This window comes from Garra rufa, chromosome 14 (assembly GCF_049309525.1).
Source record: "Garra rufa chromosome 14, GarRuf1.0, whole genome shotgun sequence".
Lineage (NCBI taxonomy): Eukaryota > Metazoa > Chordata > Actinopteri > Cypriniformes > Cyprinidae > Garra > Garra rufa.
The window spans coordinates 12051045-12065934 of record NC_133374.1 but is presented as its reverse complement, the minus strand read 5'-3'; the positions used below and the strand labels follow the sequence as shown (position 1 = coordinate 12065934).

The window sequence follows — 14890 nt, the reverse complement described above, 5'->3', positions numbered from 1 at the left end:
ATGGAAATGTACGGACAGGTAAACTAAATTTTAGTAGAGAGTTCAATTTTTCCGTTGGACATTTAGCCTCACTTATTATTTTTGTTTGTTTGCTTGTTTGTTTTTCACACAGGAAAATCAAGATTCGTTACCAAAGCGTATGATTCAGCGTGACACCGATGTGACCCACCTTCATTTAGCGAGAAGGTGCTTGAATGATAAATATAAATGAAATAAATATATACATAAAGGTAGTAGATAATAAGATGTGGACCTGAACAAATGTATTACATCTTAAAATATTAAACGTGTTCGTTTCGTATCTGTCTTTTTTAGAGGATTGACTTACGTCCCTGACTTGTCAAGGTTCTCCATGTTAAGATGTGTGTGGCTTAACAATAACAAGGTTTGATTGCCTGACTAAAACTTGAATTTTACTGTCTCTTGTCTGATTATTAGTTTTTAAAGCTTAAAATAACATTTAAGACTACTGACACAACACACAATGAACATTTCCTGATCATGTACTCACCGCCATCTCATCTAAAATGTTCACGTCTTCCTATCTTCAGTCGCAAAGAAAATAAGGTTTTCAGGTAAAACATTCCAGGATTTTTCTCCATATACTGAACTTCAATGGTGCCCAATGGGTTGAAGGTCCAAATTGCAGTTTCAATGCAGCTTCCAAGAGCCATAGAATAAAAGTCTTATCTAAGAAAAACGATAGGTCATTTTCTAAAAAAAACAAAAACAAAAAACATTTATATACTTTTTAACCACAAATGCTCACACATTACGTAATCACGCACGTGTAACGTAGGTGGAAGTACGACCCAGTATTTACAAAGTGGACGTGCAAAAGAAAGTCAAACACCCTTTACAAAAAAAGGTAAAACAACAATGTTGGATGATTTTGAAGTTGGAGGTGAAAATGACCTCAAAAATTACCTTTTTGAGCTAAAGTAAACAAAAAATGAAGCATGCGCAACTTTCCCCACGTGATTATGCATATGCGCATCGCAGAGCTAGTACAAGACGAGCATTTATGATTAAAAAGTATATAAATTCTTAATTTTTAGGAAATTACAGATCGTTTTGCCAGATAAGACCCTTATTCCTCAGCTGGGATCGTGTAGAGCTCTTTGAAGCTGTGTTGAAATTACAATTTGGACCTTCAACCCACTGGCCACCATTGAAGTCCATTATTTGGAGAAAATTCCTGGAATGTTTCTCAAAATCCTTAATTTCTTTGCGACTGAAGAAAGAAGACATGAACATCTTGGATGACATGGGGGTGAGTAAATTATCAGGAAATTTTCATTCTGAAAGTGAACTTCTTTAATACGAGTAAAAAAGTGCAAAGCTGCTATACACTTTCCATTAAAAAAAAGTGAATTTCAAAATCTTAAAAGAGTGATTTTACAGATCCGAGAGGTTTCCAGAACTTCATTTAACTGCTGCTTGACGGAACTGTATCTGCAGAACAATGACATTCTCTCCATTTCAGGTCAGTTTGTGCTATAAAGGCATTTTTTGATATTTTCTGCATATGTTTCGTAACGTTATTCTAACCATTTTTCTGTTTTCACTCAGGAGCATTGAGACATCTGACATGTCTGCGTGTGCTGTTACTATTCAACAATCAGATGAGGTGTCTGGAGGAGACTGTGTCAGAGCTAAAGAACATGCAGGACCTTCACACTCTCTGTGAGAACCTGAGACCACCGTCTCTCACGCAAGTATTTGAATTGCCAAAAATTCATTAATTGAAGATAAAATACATCTTCTGTTTCAGCTTTATATCTGAACCCCTTCACACAAGATCTCGAATATCGCCAATACGTGCTGCACCATTTGCCATCCGTGCAGTTTTTAGACAGAAAAGGTATGGCATCCATAAACACACATCCAATATTAGAAAAATTCACTTTAGTGAATCAAATATGTGACCCTGGACCACAAAACCAGTCATAAGGGTACATTTTTTTAAATTGAGTTTTATACATCATCTGAAAGCTGAATAAATAAGCTTTCCATTGATGTATGGTTTGTTAGGATAAGACAAAATTTGGGTGCAGTAAAATCAAAATATTGGGAAAATCGCCTTTAAAGTTGTCTAAATGAAGTTCTTAGCGATGCATATTACTAATCAAAAATTAAATTGTGATATATTTACGGTAGCAAATTTACAAAATATATTCATAGAACATGATCTATACTAAATATCCTAATGAGTTTTGGCATAAAAGAAAAATGTATAATTTTGACCCATACAATGTATTGATGGCTATTGCTACAAATATACCTGTGCTACTTAAGACTGGTTTTGTGGCCCAGGGTTACATGTAAAAACGCTGTAAAAACAAGTAATAAGACATAAGAATAAAGAATAAACAGCACCATTATGCATCTGGACACTGTTGAACCATTGTTATTTAATTTCTGACATCATATTAGAATGATTTCTGAAGTATCATGTGACAGTGGAGACTTGAGTAATGATGCTGAAAAATCAGCTTTGCGTCACAGTAATAAATGACATTTTACACTACATTAAAATATAAAACAGCTATTTTAAATTATAATAATATTTCACAGTATTACCGCTTTTACTGTACTTTTAAGCAAATAAATGCACAATTGTTGTGCATACGTCTTTAAAAATATGAACAATCCTAAAAAAGTGGTGGGGTACTGTATAATTGGCAGAAGTGAAGCAGAAGGAAAGGAGACAGGCTTTTAAGCTGTTCAGCGTAGAAAGACAAAGGGTTTTTGATTCTATTGCCTTTGGCAGACGAGCACTACCACCTCCTACAGGAAGAAAAGCGCCCGTCTCGATCACAAAACCAGTTGGTAAGCTAGTAATCCAACTGGAAAATCAATTCCAGCATTTTAAGATTCATAAAATGTTTTTAAACTAAAGAACTGTTTTATTGTTACAGGTCAGCATATCTCAAGAAAGAGGTGTACTGAGTCAGTGTCAAAGTTTTTTTTTAATATTTTAATGTTTAAGCTACAGCAAATGTATCACAGCAGTTGACTTTGTATGTTTTCTTCTGCAGTCGTTCTGAGGACCGAGAAAACCCATCAGTGGTCAAGTCCATTATACAGTTCTCCATTATGAACTGGACCGGTACAAGCACGTCTCAGTGGAACCATCTAGACGACTCGAGCAAACCTGCGTCTGACATACTCACTGTCAAGCTTAGATGATTTCCAGACCTCTGCCGTCACTCTTGTTCGCACGATGGAACATTTGACAAGGGCAAGTGGTTTAAATCAATGAAAAACAGCTCTTGCATTGTCGGTTCAATCTTAATAAACATTGTCAAGACTAATGTTTTCCTGAAATATTTGTAGTGCGAGTGCTATCTAATATTTGACATATGTTCATCAAAGAACATAGTCCAAGTTTGTAACTTGCGGACGGAAAATCTATTTATATGATTTGTGAAACATTGCTGTTTCAGTATCAGATTTCTCCAAAAATGTTTTGCATTTAAATAAATGCTACAGATTTATGAAGACTCATGTAAGCTGCTGCCATCTATTGATTTGATCCTTTTCCATAACTACAAACTATAAAATGTAAGGCATATGCACCAATATATTATAACGTCTTTCCTAAAGCAAAACCTACATCACAAATAAGACTGATGATTTTCACATACATAAATACGTACATTTTTTCCAACATAAATGTAATTAAAACAAACAAACAAACAAAAACGACATTTTGTCACTTGTAGTCCCTTACTCTTGTGCATTTGTGTGGCACAATGCTTTTGGTGGTTTTCCCCTACGTTATGTGCTTTTAGAAGAGCAGCCTGTATGAGAATTATGAAGAAACCTACAGAACCTCTGGACCTCGTCACAGACCTGGTCTCTCTTGTCTTTGATGGGTCTTCAGTGACGATGATGGTTGCTGGGTTGAAGTGGTGTGATTCTTTGTGATTCAGTCTGTAGTAGCAGAGACTGTCTCTGAGGTAACGTCTTGGGTTTGGTTATCTGAGGAGCCGGTGGTCTCAGTCTGACTGACAGAGAGCTCCTCCATAGTGCCGGTAGTCTCCTCCAATGCTTGATCACTCTCAGCTATGAAAAGGAAAAAGAGAGCTTAAATATGTATTCTAAATGTGTTTTCTAAATATGTATTCCAATTCATCCAGTTCTTTATTTGAATGATCCAAACATTTGTAATCTCAAACAGTATAAACTGATTCACAAAACAAGTGTTTTTCATGAATGGGTTTGTTTTCGGTGAATCAAAAATGAACAGTGCAGCTTGATTCTTGAAGCCAATGACTCTAATGATTTGTTTCTTTTTAGTGAATCAAAAAACATACAGCATGAACAGTATAGCTTGATTCTTATATCAAATGAATTAGTGTAGTCTGATTACTGAAACTATTGACTCTTGTGAGTCAGTTGTTTTCAGTGAATCAAAAACATACATCATGAACAGTGGAGCTTGATTGAAAAAAAATGACTCTTATAATTTGGTTATTTTTAGTGAATCAAAAACATACATTATGAACAGTGGAGCTTGATTCTTGAAACAAATGACTCAGTTGTGAGTCAGTTGTTTTCGGTGAATCAGAAACATACAGCATGAACAGTGTAGCTTGATTCTAGATAAAAATAACTCTTGTGAGTCAGCTGTTTTCAGTATATCAAAAACATACAGCAGGAACAGAGTAGCTTGATCCTTGAAGCCAATGACTCTTGTGAGTCAGTTGTTTTCGGTGAATCAGAATCATACAGCACGAACAGTGCAGCTTGATTCTTGAAACAAATGACTCCTATGATTTGATTCTTTTTAGTGAATTAAAAACATACATCATGAACAGTGGAGCTTGATTCTTGAAAAAAAAAATGACTCTTATAATTTGGTTATTTTTAGTGAATCAAAAACATATCATGAAATTGTAGCTTGATTCTTTAAAAAACAAATGACTCCTATGATTTGGTTCTTTTTAGTGAATCAAAAACATACATTATGAACAGTGGAGCTTGATTCTTGAAAAAAAAAAAAGACTTATAATTTGGTTCTTTTTAGTGAATCAAAAACATATGAAAAGTGTAGCTTGATTCTTAAAAACGAATGACTCTTATGATTTGGTTCTTTTTAGTGAATCAAAAACATACATCATGAACGATGTAGCTTGATTCTTGAAACAAATGACTCCTTTGATTTGGTTCTTTTTAGTGAATTAAATACATACATCATGAACAGCGGAGCTTGATTCTTGAAAAAAATGACTCTTATGATTTGGTTCTTTTTAGTGAATCAAAAACATATGAAAAGTGTAGCTTGATTCTTGAAACAAATGACTCTTATGATTTGATTTTTTTAGTGAATCAAAAACATACATCATGAACAATGTAGCTTGATTCTTGAAACAAATGACTCAGTTGTGAGTCAGTTGTTTTCGGTGAATCAGAAACATACAGCATGAACAGTGTAGCTTGATTCTAGATAAAAATAACTGGTAACACTTTACAATAAGGTTCATTAGTTAACATTAGTTAACCACATTAGTTAACATGAACTAATAATGAACTGCACTTATACAGCATTTATTAATCTTTGTTAATGTTAATTTCAACATTTACTAATACATTATTAAAATCTTGTTAACATTAGTTAATGCAGCGTGAACTAACATGAACAAACAATGAACAACTGTATTTCCGTTTACTAACGTTAATGAAGATTAGTAAATACAGTAACTAATGTATTGGTCATGGTTAGTTCATGTTAGTTAATACATTAACTAATGTTTAACTAATGAACCTTATTGTAAAGTGTTACCAAATAACTCTTGTGAGTCAGCTGTTTTCAGTGTATCAAAAACATACAGCAGGAACAGAGTAGCTTGATCCTTGAAGCCAATGACTCTTGTGAGTCAGTTGTTTTCGGTGAATCAGAATCATACAGCACGAACAGTGCAGCTTGATTCTTGAAACAAATGACTCCTATGATTTGGTTCTTTTTAGTGAATTAAAAACATACATCATGAACGATGTAGCCAAAGAACATGGTATTTCCCTGTTGCAATGCCCAAAAACATGATAATATCATGTAGATGTCATAGTAAAGCAAGACTATTTTGATTTGGATACCTTTGGCCTGTTTCTGTAGCCGTAAAGCTGACTCAGCTTCATGTTTCTCTCTCTGCTCCTGTAACATCTTGCAGATCTTCTTATGACTAAACCAGTGCAGTTTCTGACAGGCCTGGTTACAGTAGATCACCTAAAGAAATGCACAGATTTAAGAAAGCACCTTTGGGAAACCACAAAAGCACTTTTTCTATTACGGAATAAAGTCAAAAGTCATAAGACGAAACCTGATATTTACCATTTTGCAGATGGAGCATCTTTTCTCAGCTCCTTTCTCACCACAGGTTGTGCAGAAGTCTGCGTCCATGAAACCCACCTGTCCCGTGATGGCCTGCGTGAGCACTGACAAAGCAGTGGGGTCACTTCCCTGTCGGAAAAAAGTCCTGTGAGACTTGCATACACGGAATGCGGTTCAGTCTTTCTAACCGAGGCTACACTTCGATAATTGTATTACATTTTCAGGTTCTTTGACATGAGCAAATAGAGGTCACTGTAACTCATACTCACAATTTCCACTGGAGCGATACTCCGAACCAGCTGCTGCAGTAATGTGGCATCACAGTATGGAAATTTCCTAATGCACTCCCGAAGGAACTTCTCCTGGAATACCGGGAAGCCATCACTGTCACGGCCTTTCAAAAGACTGAGAAAAGAATTTTGAGTTAAGAGTACATTTTGTCTTATTAGAGTACATTTTGATTATATATATCTACAGTTAAGGTCTAAAGTTTACATACACCTTGCAAAATCTGCAAAATGTTAAATATTTTACCAAAATAAGAGGGATCATACAAAATGCATGTTATTTTTTATTTACACATAAAAAGATGTTTACATATAGTCCACAATAGAAAATAATAGTTGAATTTATAAAAAAAAAATTGATCCTGTTCAAAAGTTTACATACGCTTGATTATTAATACTGTGTTGTTACCTGAATGATCCACAGCTGTGTGTTTTTTTTTAGTGATAGTTGTTCATGAGTCCCTTGTCTGTCCTGAAAAGTTAAACTGCCTACTCTTTTTCAGAAAAATCCTTCAGGTCTCACAAATTCAGTTTTTTTCCCCCTGAAATTGTGTGTATTTGAACCCTTCCAACAATCACTGTATGATTTTGAGATCCATCTTTTCACACTGAGGACAACTGAGGGACTGCAGCTATTACAGAAGGTTCAAATGCTCTCTAATGCTTTAGAATACAGAAATCTATTGTAACATTGTAAATGTCTTTATTATCACTTTTGATCAATTTAATGCATCCTTGCTGAATTGACAAAAAACAACAACTTTTGATATTGCATATATGCAATATTTTACCTCTTGATTAGGCCATCAAGTTTGTCCTGTCGCTCTTTCAGGAAAGAGCCACATTTCTGCAGCACGCAACTGAGGTAGTGCATCTTCATGGCCAACACCTCGTTCATATCCTGCTGTTTGATGCACTTCTCACAGATCAGCTCTAGAACCTGGAAAACAATGAGTTATTAATTCAGAATGTGGTAAAGCTGAGTCAGATTTAAATTAATATACTGTAAGTTTATTGTAATAAATCTCAACTCAGCTCTGAAATGTACAAGTAGCATAATGCAGAACCAGTGTTGGGAAGGTTACTTTGGAAATGTAATAGGTTACAGATTACAAGTTACTTGATTTAAAATGTAATAAGTAGTGTAACTTGTAACTTGTGATGTAACTTATTACTTTTAATTACTTTTTGATTACTTTTCTAAATTTCGAATATTTTCAACTGTTATTCATTTTCTATTTAAACCAGTTAATCTTACAGTAGCACTCAACATTGATTATTGTCAGACTTTCAAAATCCTTCATCACCTTAATTAAGTTAGGGATAATATACATCTTTATTTTGCGGTAACAACTGGCTACATACATCAACAACATTATCCCACTTATTACACAACTGCTTCATAGATTATTTAGATGTTTAGGTCAAAATTATTAGACACGAAACACTGATCTGAGTTGAAATATTTTGAACGCAAAGCTTCCATGAAGAAACCAGTTGCTAGCAAACGGCAAGTTCAAATTAGACATTTTAAGTATACAGTGCAGTCTTAACAGTTTTCTTACACAACATTTCACCACATAAATAATTAAAGTAGTAGTACTAGTTTGTTAGTTATCTTATAATCCATTACAGTGTACAAAAAAAAAAAAAAATGGCAGCAGCTGCGTTTGTATGGAATAGAGTGAGTCCATGATACCAGGATGACAGAATTAAGAAACTGTCCACATAATATTGCATTAAGCTTTAATAATTTATTAGCAAACCAAACACAATGCTTCCGCCAAGAAAAATGATCAAGCATCAGAATCAGAATCAAGCATTCCACAGTACCGTGTAATAATTTAATTTAAAGCACAGCCGCCCTCACAAATTCAGACTTTTTTGTACTTTTTTTTGTGTGGGGGGGGGGGGGGGGTCTTTTTATGCCTTTTAATGTGATAGGACAGTAGAGATGACATGAAAGAGCTGGGAGGAGAGAGGGGAGCAGGATCGGCAAAGGACCTCGAGACGGGAATCAAACTTGTCATAACAAGATCATTACATAAATAACATCATAAGAAATAGGTTATTAGCTGTGATACTGGGTTTGAAATGAAATGTTTGCATAGTTATGACAGGAAACACGAGCATCTAACAATGCCAAAAAAAAAAAACAATCTTAAAAAAATAAAGTTTATTTAGAAACCCAAATAGGAAATAAAACAGTTATCGAATAAGCATGTGTCCTATTCTGTGTTCTAAACTCCTGAAACACTGGTGTCTTATTTTAGAGCAGCCAATGCAATTTATGAAAGAAGTCAATTAGATCTGTAAGTGGGGTGAGTGTGTGAAAAAATTCAGATGTAATGCCCTTTGTAATCGCTGGCATTTTTCAGACGTAACTGTTATTTAATTACACATGTTTTCTAAGTAACTGTAACTAATTACTATTACATTTATTTTGTAATTAAATTGCGTAATTCCGTTACATGTAACTAGTTACTCCCCAACACTGTGCAGAACAAATGCAACTGACCTTGCGGCATTTATCAAGTGCGTCCACATCCATCATCAGAGGGTTTTCTTTCACCAACATCACTATCTGCAACCAAACAAATTAAAAGAACATCCAGTCTTAACAGTTGAGGATATATTAATGTTTCTGTCCGTAGTTAGTGGTTTAATAAATTTTATTAGTAATATAATTATCAGGCTCAGAAAAGACAATGCAGCATTTTAACTTAAAATAGACCCTTTTAACTAGGGCCCCATTATGTCCACAATGCAAAAAACGCAGACGGAATTGCAAATTCCAGTTATAAAAATGGAACTTACTGTATAACACAGAATGTAACAAATGAATGCCGCAGATTCGCGGTTTCGTTTATTAAGCGTGCTGAAGTGCACACAGTACTTCATGCTGAAGTAAACAATCTCTAGAACTGCTCTGAGGGTCTTTTAATGAGCGTTTTACCATTTCTTTTGAGTAAAGCTATTGTAATAAAGGTCTTCACAGAAATCCATCAAAATAAAAGTCTGCTTTAACTTGAATAAACTGTGACAGAAATATGTGACCCTGGACCACAAAACCAGTCATAAGGTTAAATTTTACAAAACTGAGATGTATACATCACATGAAAGCTCAGTAAATAAGCTTTCTATTGATATATGGTTTGTTAGAATAGGACAATATTTGGCTGAGATACATCTGTTTGAAAATCTGGAATCTGAGGGTGCAAAAAAATCTAAATACTGAGAAAATCACCTTTAAAGTTGTCCAAATTCAGTTCTTAACAATGCATATTACTAATCAAAAATTACATTTTGATATATTTATAGTAGGAATTTTACAAAAAATCTTCATGGAACATGATCTTTACTTAATTTCCTAATGATTTTTGGCATAAAAGAAAAATCAATAATTTTGACCCATACAATGTATTTTTGGCTATTGCTACAAATATACCCCAGCGACTTAAGACTGGTTTTGTGGTCCAGGGTCACATATATTAAATTAAATTATTACTACTATTAATAAAAAATGTTATTAAAATATTTTGAAGGAATATATTTATACCAGAGAAATTCTGGAATATTTACCAGAATTTATTTACCAGAAAAACGTATTTCTGAAAAATAAAAAATAAATAAATAATCTTTTTTTTTTTTTTTTTGGTCAAATCAATTCATTAGTGAAGCTAATTATTTAATTATTTGATTATTTAAAATGTAATGAAATCATTAAAATGGAATCCAGAAAATTAATGGAACACAGTATTTGATAAAAATAAAACTTTGAGGGTAATTTTTTTTTTCTTTTGGTAAGCTTTTAATAAATTGCTGTTAAACTGTGTATGTTTAATGATTTTAATTGATTAGAAATGCTTTTGTTTCATTTTTTTAATTTAACCATTAAAACAGAGTCTAGAATAAAAAAATAATAATAATAATAATAATAAAAATCCCGAAAAATTCAATCGGGAAATAAAAATGGAATTTGAAAAAAAATGAAACAGAATCTAGGTAAAACAATAAACAAAAACAGATTTCATAGGGCCCTATTTAACTTGTATTTATGACATTTTCCACAATTGTTTTGATAGAACAGTACAGAGATAGACAAAAAACAATGGAAGAGGAGAGAGGGGAAGAGAACCAGAAAAGGACCATGAGTCAGGATATAGTTCAGACAAAAAAAGTACCTTTACAGGGTTGAGATTGGTACTCATTATAATTTTGTGTAGTGGTCCAGCGAGTTTAGGAGGGAGTTTTGGTTCCTTTTCCAGCCCCTGTGGTTTTGTGTAGTAATCCAACCTCGCCCGGGAGAAGAAGTTATTGATGACTGTCACACAATCATGCTGCCCTGAAACAAAAAATAAATATATAATAATAATCTCATTTACTGTTGACTTTTGGAAACAAACAAAAAAAAACCTTAATGTTGTCTTTGAATCTGGCATACTACTATTTAAAAGTCTGAGGCCAGTAAAAAAAGAAAAAGAATTCAAAAACAAAATAATACTTTCAGTCAGTAAGGATGTATTAAATTGATCAAAAGTGACAGTAAAGACCTTTTTAATGTTACAAAAGATTTCTATTTCAAATGCTTTTTGTTTTTGTTTTTCTATTCATCAAAGAATCCTGAAATAATGTATTTCGTAAGACTTCTTTCAAAAACATAAAATAAGACCCACCCTGAACATTTGTATGGTAATAATGTCCTAAGAAATGTTTCTTGATTTGACCTGTAAAGCACATCTTTTCCCAAGGCCATGTCTTTGCCATACCTACAAAAGCAGCCATTTGTGCTGCCGTTCTGCCGACTGAGTTCACCGCATCCGTCTCGGCTCCAGCATCTAACATCATCCAGGTGATATCTGTCTTTCCTGTACAACAGAATAGTTAAGACTTACTGTTTTGTCACATTACTTGCATCAAATACAGTCAAATTAATAATACTAGCTCCAAAGGAATTTATCAACTGTAATTTAAACCTGAGAGTCCTGCAAACATGAGTGCGGTGTATCCATGTTCATGTTCATTGCAGTTGACATCTGCTCCATGCTGCAGCAGCAGTTTGCACATGTCTGCCTTTCCTTTATATGCGGCGTGCATGAGAGGAGTCATTCCATACTGAAGAAGAAATGGAAAACAGCATTAATCAGCAAAACATTTCTTATTTCATTGATGGGAACCCTAAAGCACTCAAAGCATTAAAGGATTAGTTCACTTCGAGAACAAAAATTTAGAGATGATGTACTCACCCCATTGTCATCCAAGATGTTCATGTCTTTCTTTTTTCAGTTGTAAAGAAATTATGTTTTTGGAGGAAAACTTTAGGATTTCTCTCCATATAATGGACTTCTATGGTGCCCCCAAGTTTGAACTTCCAAAATGCAGTTTAAATGCAGCTTTAAAGGGCTCTACACAATCCCAGCCAAGGAAGAAGGGTCTTACCTAGCGAAACGATGGGTTATTTTCAAAATTTATATAGTATTTAACTTCAAATGCTCGTCGCAGCGATGTAGGATGATTTTGAAGTTGGGGAAGAAAATGAGATGGGAGTTTTTCAACATACCCTGTCTGTCTTGAACCAGAAAATAACAAGAGTTCATGCAGACGAGCATTTGAGGTAAAAAGTATAGAAACTGTCAATTTGTTTAAAAACTAACCAATTGTTTTGCTAGATAAATAAGACCCTTCTACCTCGGCTAGGATCGTTTAGAGCCATTTGAAGCTGCATTTAAACTGCATATTGAAAGTTCAAACTTGGGGGCACCAGTGAAGTCCACTTTATGGAGAAAATTCCTGAAATGTTTTCCTGAAAAAACACAATTTCTTTACGACTGAAGAAAGAAAAACACAAACATCTTGGATGACAAGGGGGTGAGTACATTATCTGTACATGTTTTGTTCTGGAAGTGATCTAATCCTTTAAGTAACAAGTATACTCAGATTATATTATGATGTTTTTATGAACTGTTCGAACTCTTAGTCTGACGGCACCCATTCACTCCAGAGGATGTATTGTGAGCAAGGGATGTAATGCTAAATGTTTCCAAATCTGTTGAGATTAAGAAACAAACAAACTCATTTATTTCTCGGGTGGCCCGAGAATAAGTACATTTTCAGGAAATTTGAATTTTTGGGTGAACTGTTTGTATGATTGATCAGCCCATCTTTCTCTCGATTTAAAGGGTCTCTTTAAAAAAAAAATCCTAAACTGTTTATTCTGTGCAATCGCTATGCAACAAGTAGCTCCAACAGAAGGACTCATAATGAAAGACAAGCCAATCAATATCATTTCCAGGCAGCTGCTTTGAAAGCCCACAAGTGCCAGTAACATCTGATTTGGACAGGTCACTGGGCAGGTTTCTCATAAGAAGCTAAGCACTGTTTACCTCATCCAGACAGTTGACCCTGACATCTTTGCATCCAAGCAGTCTAGAGGCTTCTTGCACATTACCTACAAATGTTCAATCACAGTTAATATAAAGAATCATACGCCAGAGCCTCAAAGCATATTTAATGCTAAACAATTATGATATTTTGAGGAATTCAACACCAAGCAACACAAAACAAGGATGCTTAAATCATTTTAAACGACCATTCCTGGTACATATATGTATTTATCATTATCGTTAACTGTCATATACAGTTAAATACATATATACATATGGAGTTTTTTTTTAGCAAGCAACACATCAATAATTATTTAAAAAACACACAGAGAAAGCATTACGTATATTTATGCAACCACAGCTTGCAGGTTTTGTAAATTAAGTCACACCTTATATTTTTCTAACTGTTAAATGTGTTAATCTCCAATTAGCCTGTTAGCATCTTGCTATCATTACCTGCAGCAATAACTAGAAGTAGCTCCTTCTCCGTGTCGGTCAGCTCTCCTTTCTTTGGTGCAGACATTATTATAGTCTAAGTGACGCTTTTGGTCTTAATAAACAATATATAAGTTGACTATGATGGATATAACAGATCTGCTGTGCTGTGATTGATCCACTGACTGGCAGTGGCTGCTCCCTTGACGGGTTAACACTCTACTGTCTGCAAACGGACTGAACCAACTACAACAAAAGACAGGGGCGTAATTACACGCGTGTCGCGTTCCTTGGTGAATTTAGGATTGTTTTTTTTTTATAGAGAGATTTACAACTCTATTAGCATTTTAAAATACTAAATTTGTTTATTTTAATAGGTATGGGAGTAATAAAATACAATTATTGTATATTTAACAATTTGTGTACCCCATCTGGTTGGTGGTGTTTCAGTCCCGTAAAGTCTAGAACTTTCATTCTGTACATCAATGTTTTATTTTTTCAAAATAAGAGACATTAATGTAAGTGTGTCTCATACATACGCATCTTCCTAGAATTAGGGTTTCAATCAACTAAATTGATATTAATTTTTGATAACTTAATTTGATATTAAGATGAAAATAATGGACTCTTTATATGCGAAAATATAATACTAACTTGACAAAAACAGGCCTATAATATCGTACATTTTAAACTATACAAGAATCGTTTTTTACGAATATAATACACTACCAGTCAGAAGTTTTTGAACAGTAAGATTTTTTATGTTTTTTTTAAGTCTCTTTTGCTTACCAAATCTGCATTTATTTGGTCTAAGGTACAGCAAAAGCAGTTATATTGTAAAAAAAAAAATGTACTATTTGAAATAACTGTTTTCTACTTGAATACATTTAAAAATGTGATTTATTCCTGTGATAAAAGCATTTTTTTAGCATCATTACTCCAGTATTAGTGTCACATGATCCTTCAGATTTGCTGTTCAAGAAACATTTATTATATATTTATAGTTTTTTTAGGATTCTTTGATGAATAGAAAGATCTAAAGATCAACATTTATCTGAAATAAAAAGCTTTTGTAACATTATACATTATACTATTCAAAAGAAAGGGGAAAGAAACTATAGAAATTATTACTTATATTTAGCAAGGATGCTTTAAAATGAACGAAAATTATGATAAAGACATGTGTTGCAAAAGATTTTTTGTTCTTCTGTTCTTCTGAATTTTCTATATTCATCAAAGAAACCTGAAAAAAATCTACTCAGCTGTTTTGTAGATTTGGTTTTTGAGCATCAAATCAGAATATCACAAGAGGTGCGTTCGAGATGCACTACACTAGCCTGCCACCGGCTGGCGAGAGCAGCCCCTTGCAGTCGGGGGAGGAGTAAAGAGACGGCCGTCAGGTCGGACACTTATAGGTTTCCGTAGTGTGCTGAAACATTTTTCTTAGC

General features: G+C 33.9%; 2 protein-coding genes across 2 annotated transcripts; one reads left to right on the top strand and one right to left on the bottom strand.

Annotated features, from left to right (window-relative positions):
- On the top strand, positions 1 to 3197 carry LOC141285348 (leucine-rich repeat-containing protein 72). The gene is made up of 9 exons (XM_073818368.1): positions 1 to 18; positions 113 to 186; positions 316 to 385; positions 1405 to 1486; positions 1573 to 1686; positions 1775 to 1864; positions 2689 to 2832; positions 2922 to 2952; positions 3042 to 3197. The coding sequence occupies exons 1-9, from the start codon at positions 1 to 3 to the stop codon at positions 3190 to 3192; spliced, it is 774 nt and encodes a 257-aa protein (XP_073674469.1). The 3' UTR covers positions 3193 to 3197.
- An 18-nt stretch (positions 3198 to 3215) lies between these two features.
- ankmy2a (ankyrin repeat and MYND domain containing 2a) lies at positions 3216 to 13628 on the bottom strand. Its single transcript, XM_073818040.1, has 11 exons — positions 13464 to 13628; positions 13008 to 13072; positions 11601 to 11739; positions 11394 to 11492; positions 10809 to 10969; positions 9143 to 9208; positions 7416 to 7564; positions 6607 to 6742; positions 6338 to 6466; positions 6103 to 6232; positions 3216 to 4071 (listed from the first exon to the last, which is right to left on the bottom strand). Exons 1-11 carry the CDS (start codon positions 13528 to 13530, stop codon positions 3935 to 3937), a joined length of 1278 nt encoding a protein of 425 aa, XP_073674141.1. The 5' UTR covers positions 13531 to 13628; the 3' UTR covers positions 3216 to 3934.
- Between the last annotated feature and the right edge of the window lie 1262 nt (positions 13629 to 14890).

What these genes read in the sequence shown, in the direction of transcription:
- LOC141285348 (XM_073818368.1), top strand. An exon ending in GCAGTTTTTAGACAGAAAAG is followed by an intron (nt 1,865 to 2,688) that starts GTATGGCATCCA and finishes TATAATTGGCAG; the next exon opens with AAGTGAAGCAGAAGGAAAGG. An exon ending in CTCGATCACAAAACCAGTTG is followed by an intron (nt 2,833 to 2,921) that starts GTAAGCTAGTAA and finishes TTATTGTTACAG; the next exon opens with GTCAGCATATCTCAAGAAAG.
- ankmy2a (XM_073818040.1), bottom strand. Translation starts at nt 13,530, where the DNA reads ATGTCTGCACCAAAGAAAGGAGAGCTGACCGACACGGAGAAGGAGCTA. An exon ending in CCAATCTCAACCCTGTAAAG is followed by an intron (nt 9,209 to 10,808) that starts GTACTTTTTTTG and finishes GTTTGGTTGCAG; the next exon opens with ATAGTGATGTTGGTGAAAGA. An exon ending in CTTGATGGCCTAATCAAGAG is followed by an intron (nt 6,743 to 7,415) that starts GTAAAATATTGC and finishes TTCTTTTCTCAG; the next exon opens with TCTTTTGAAAGGCCGTGACA.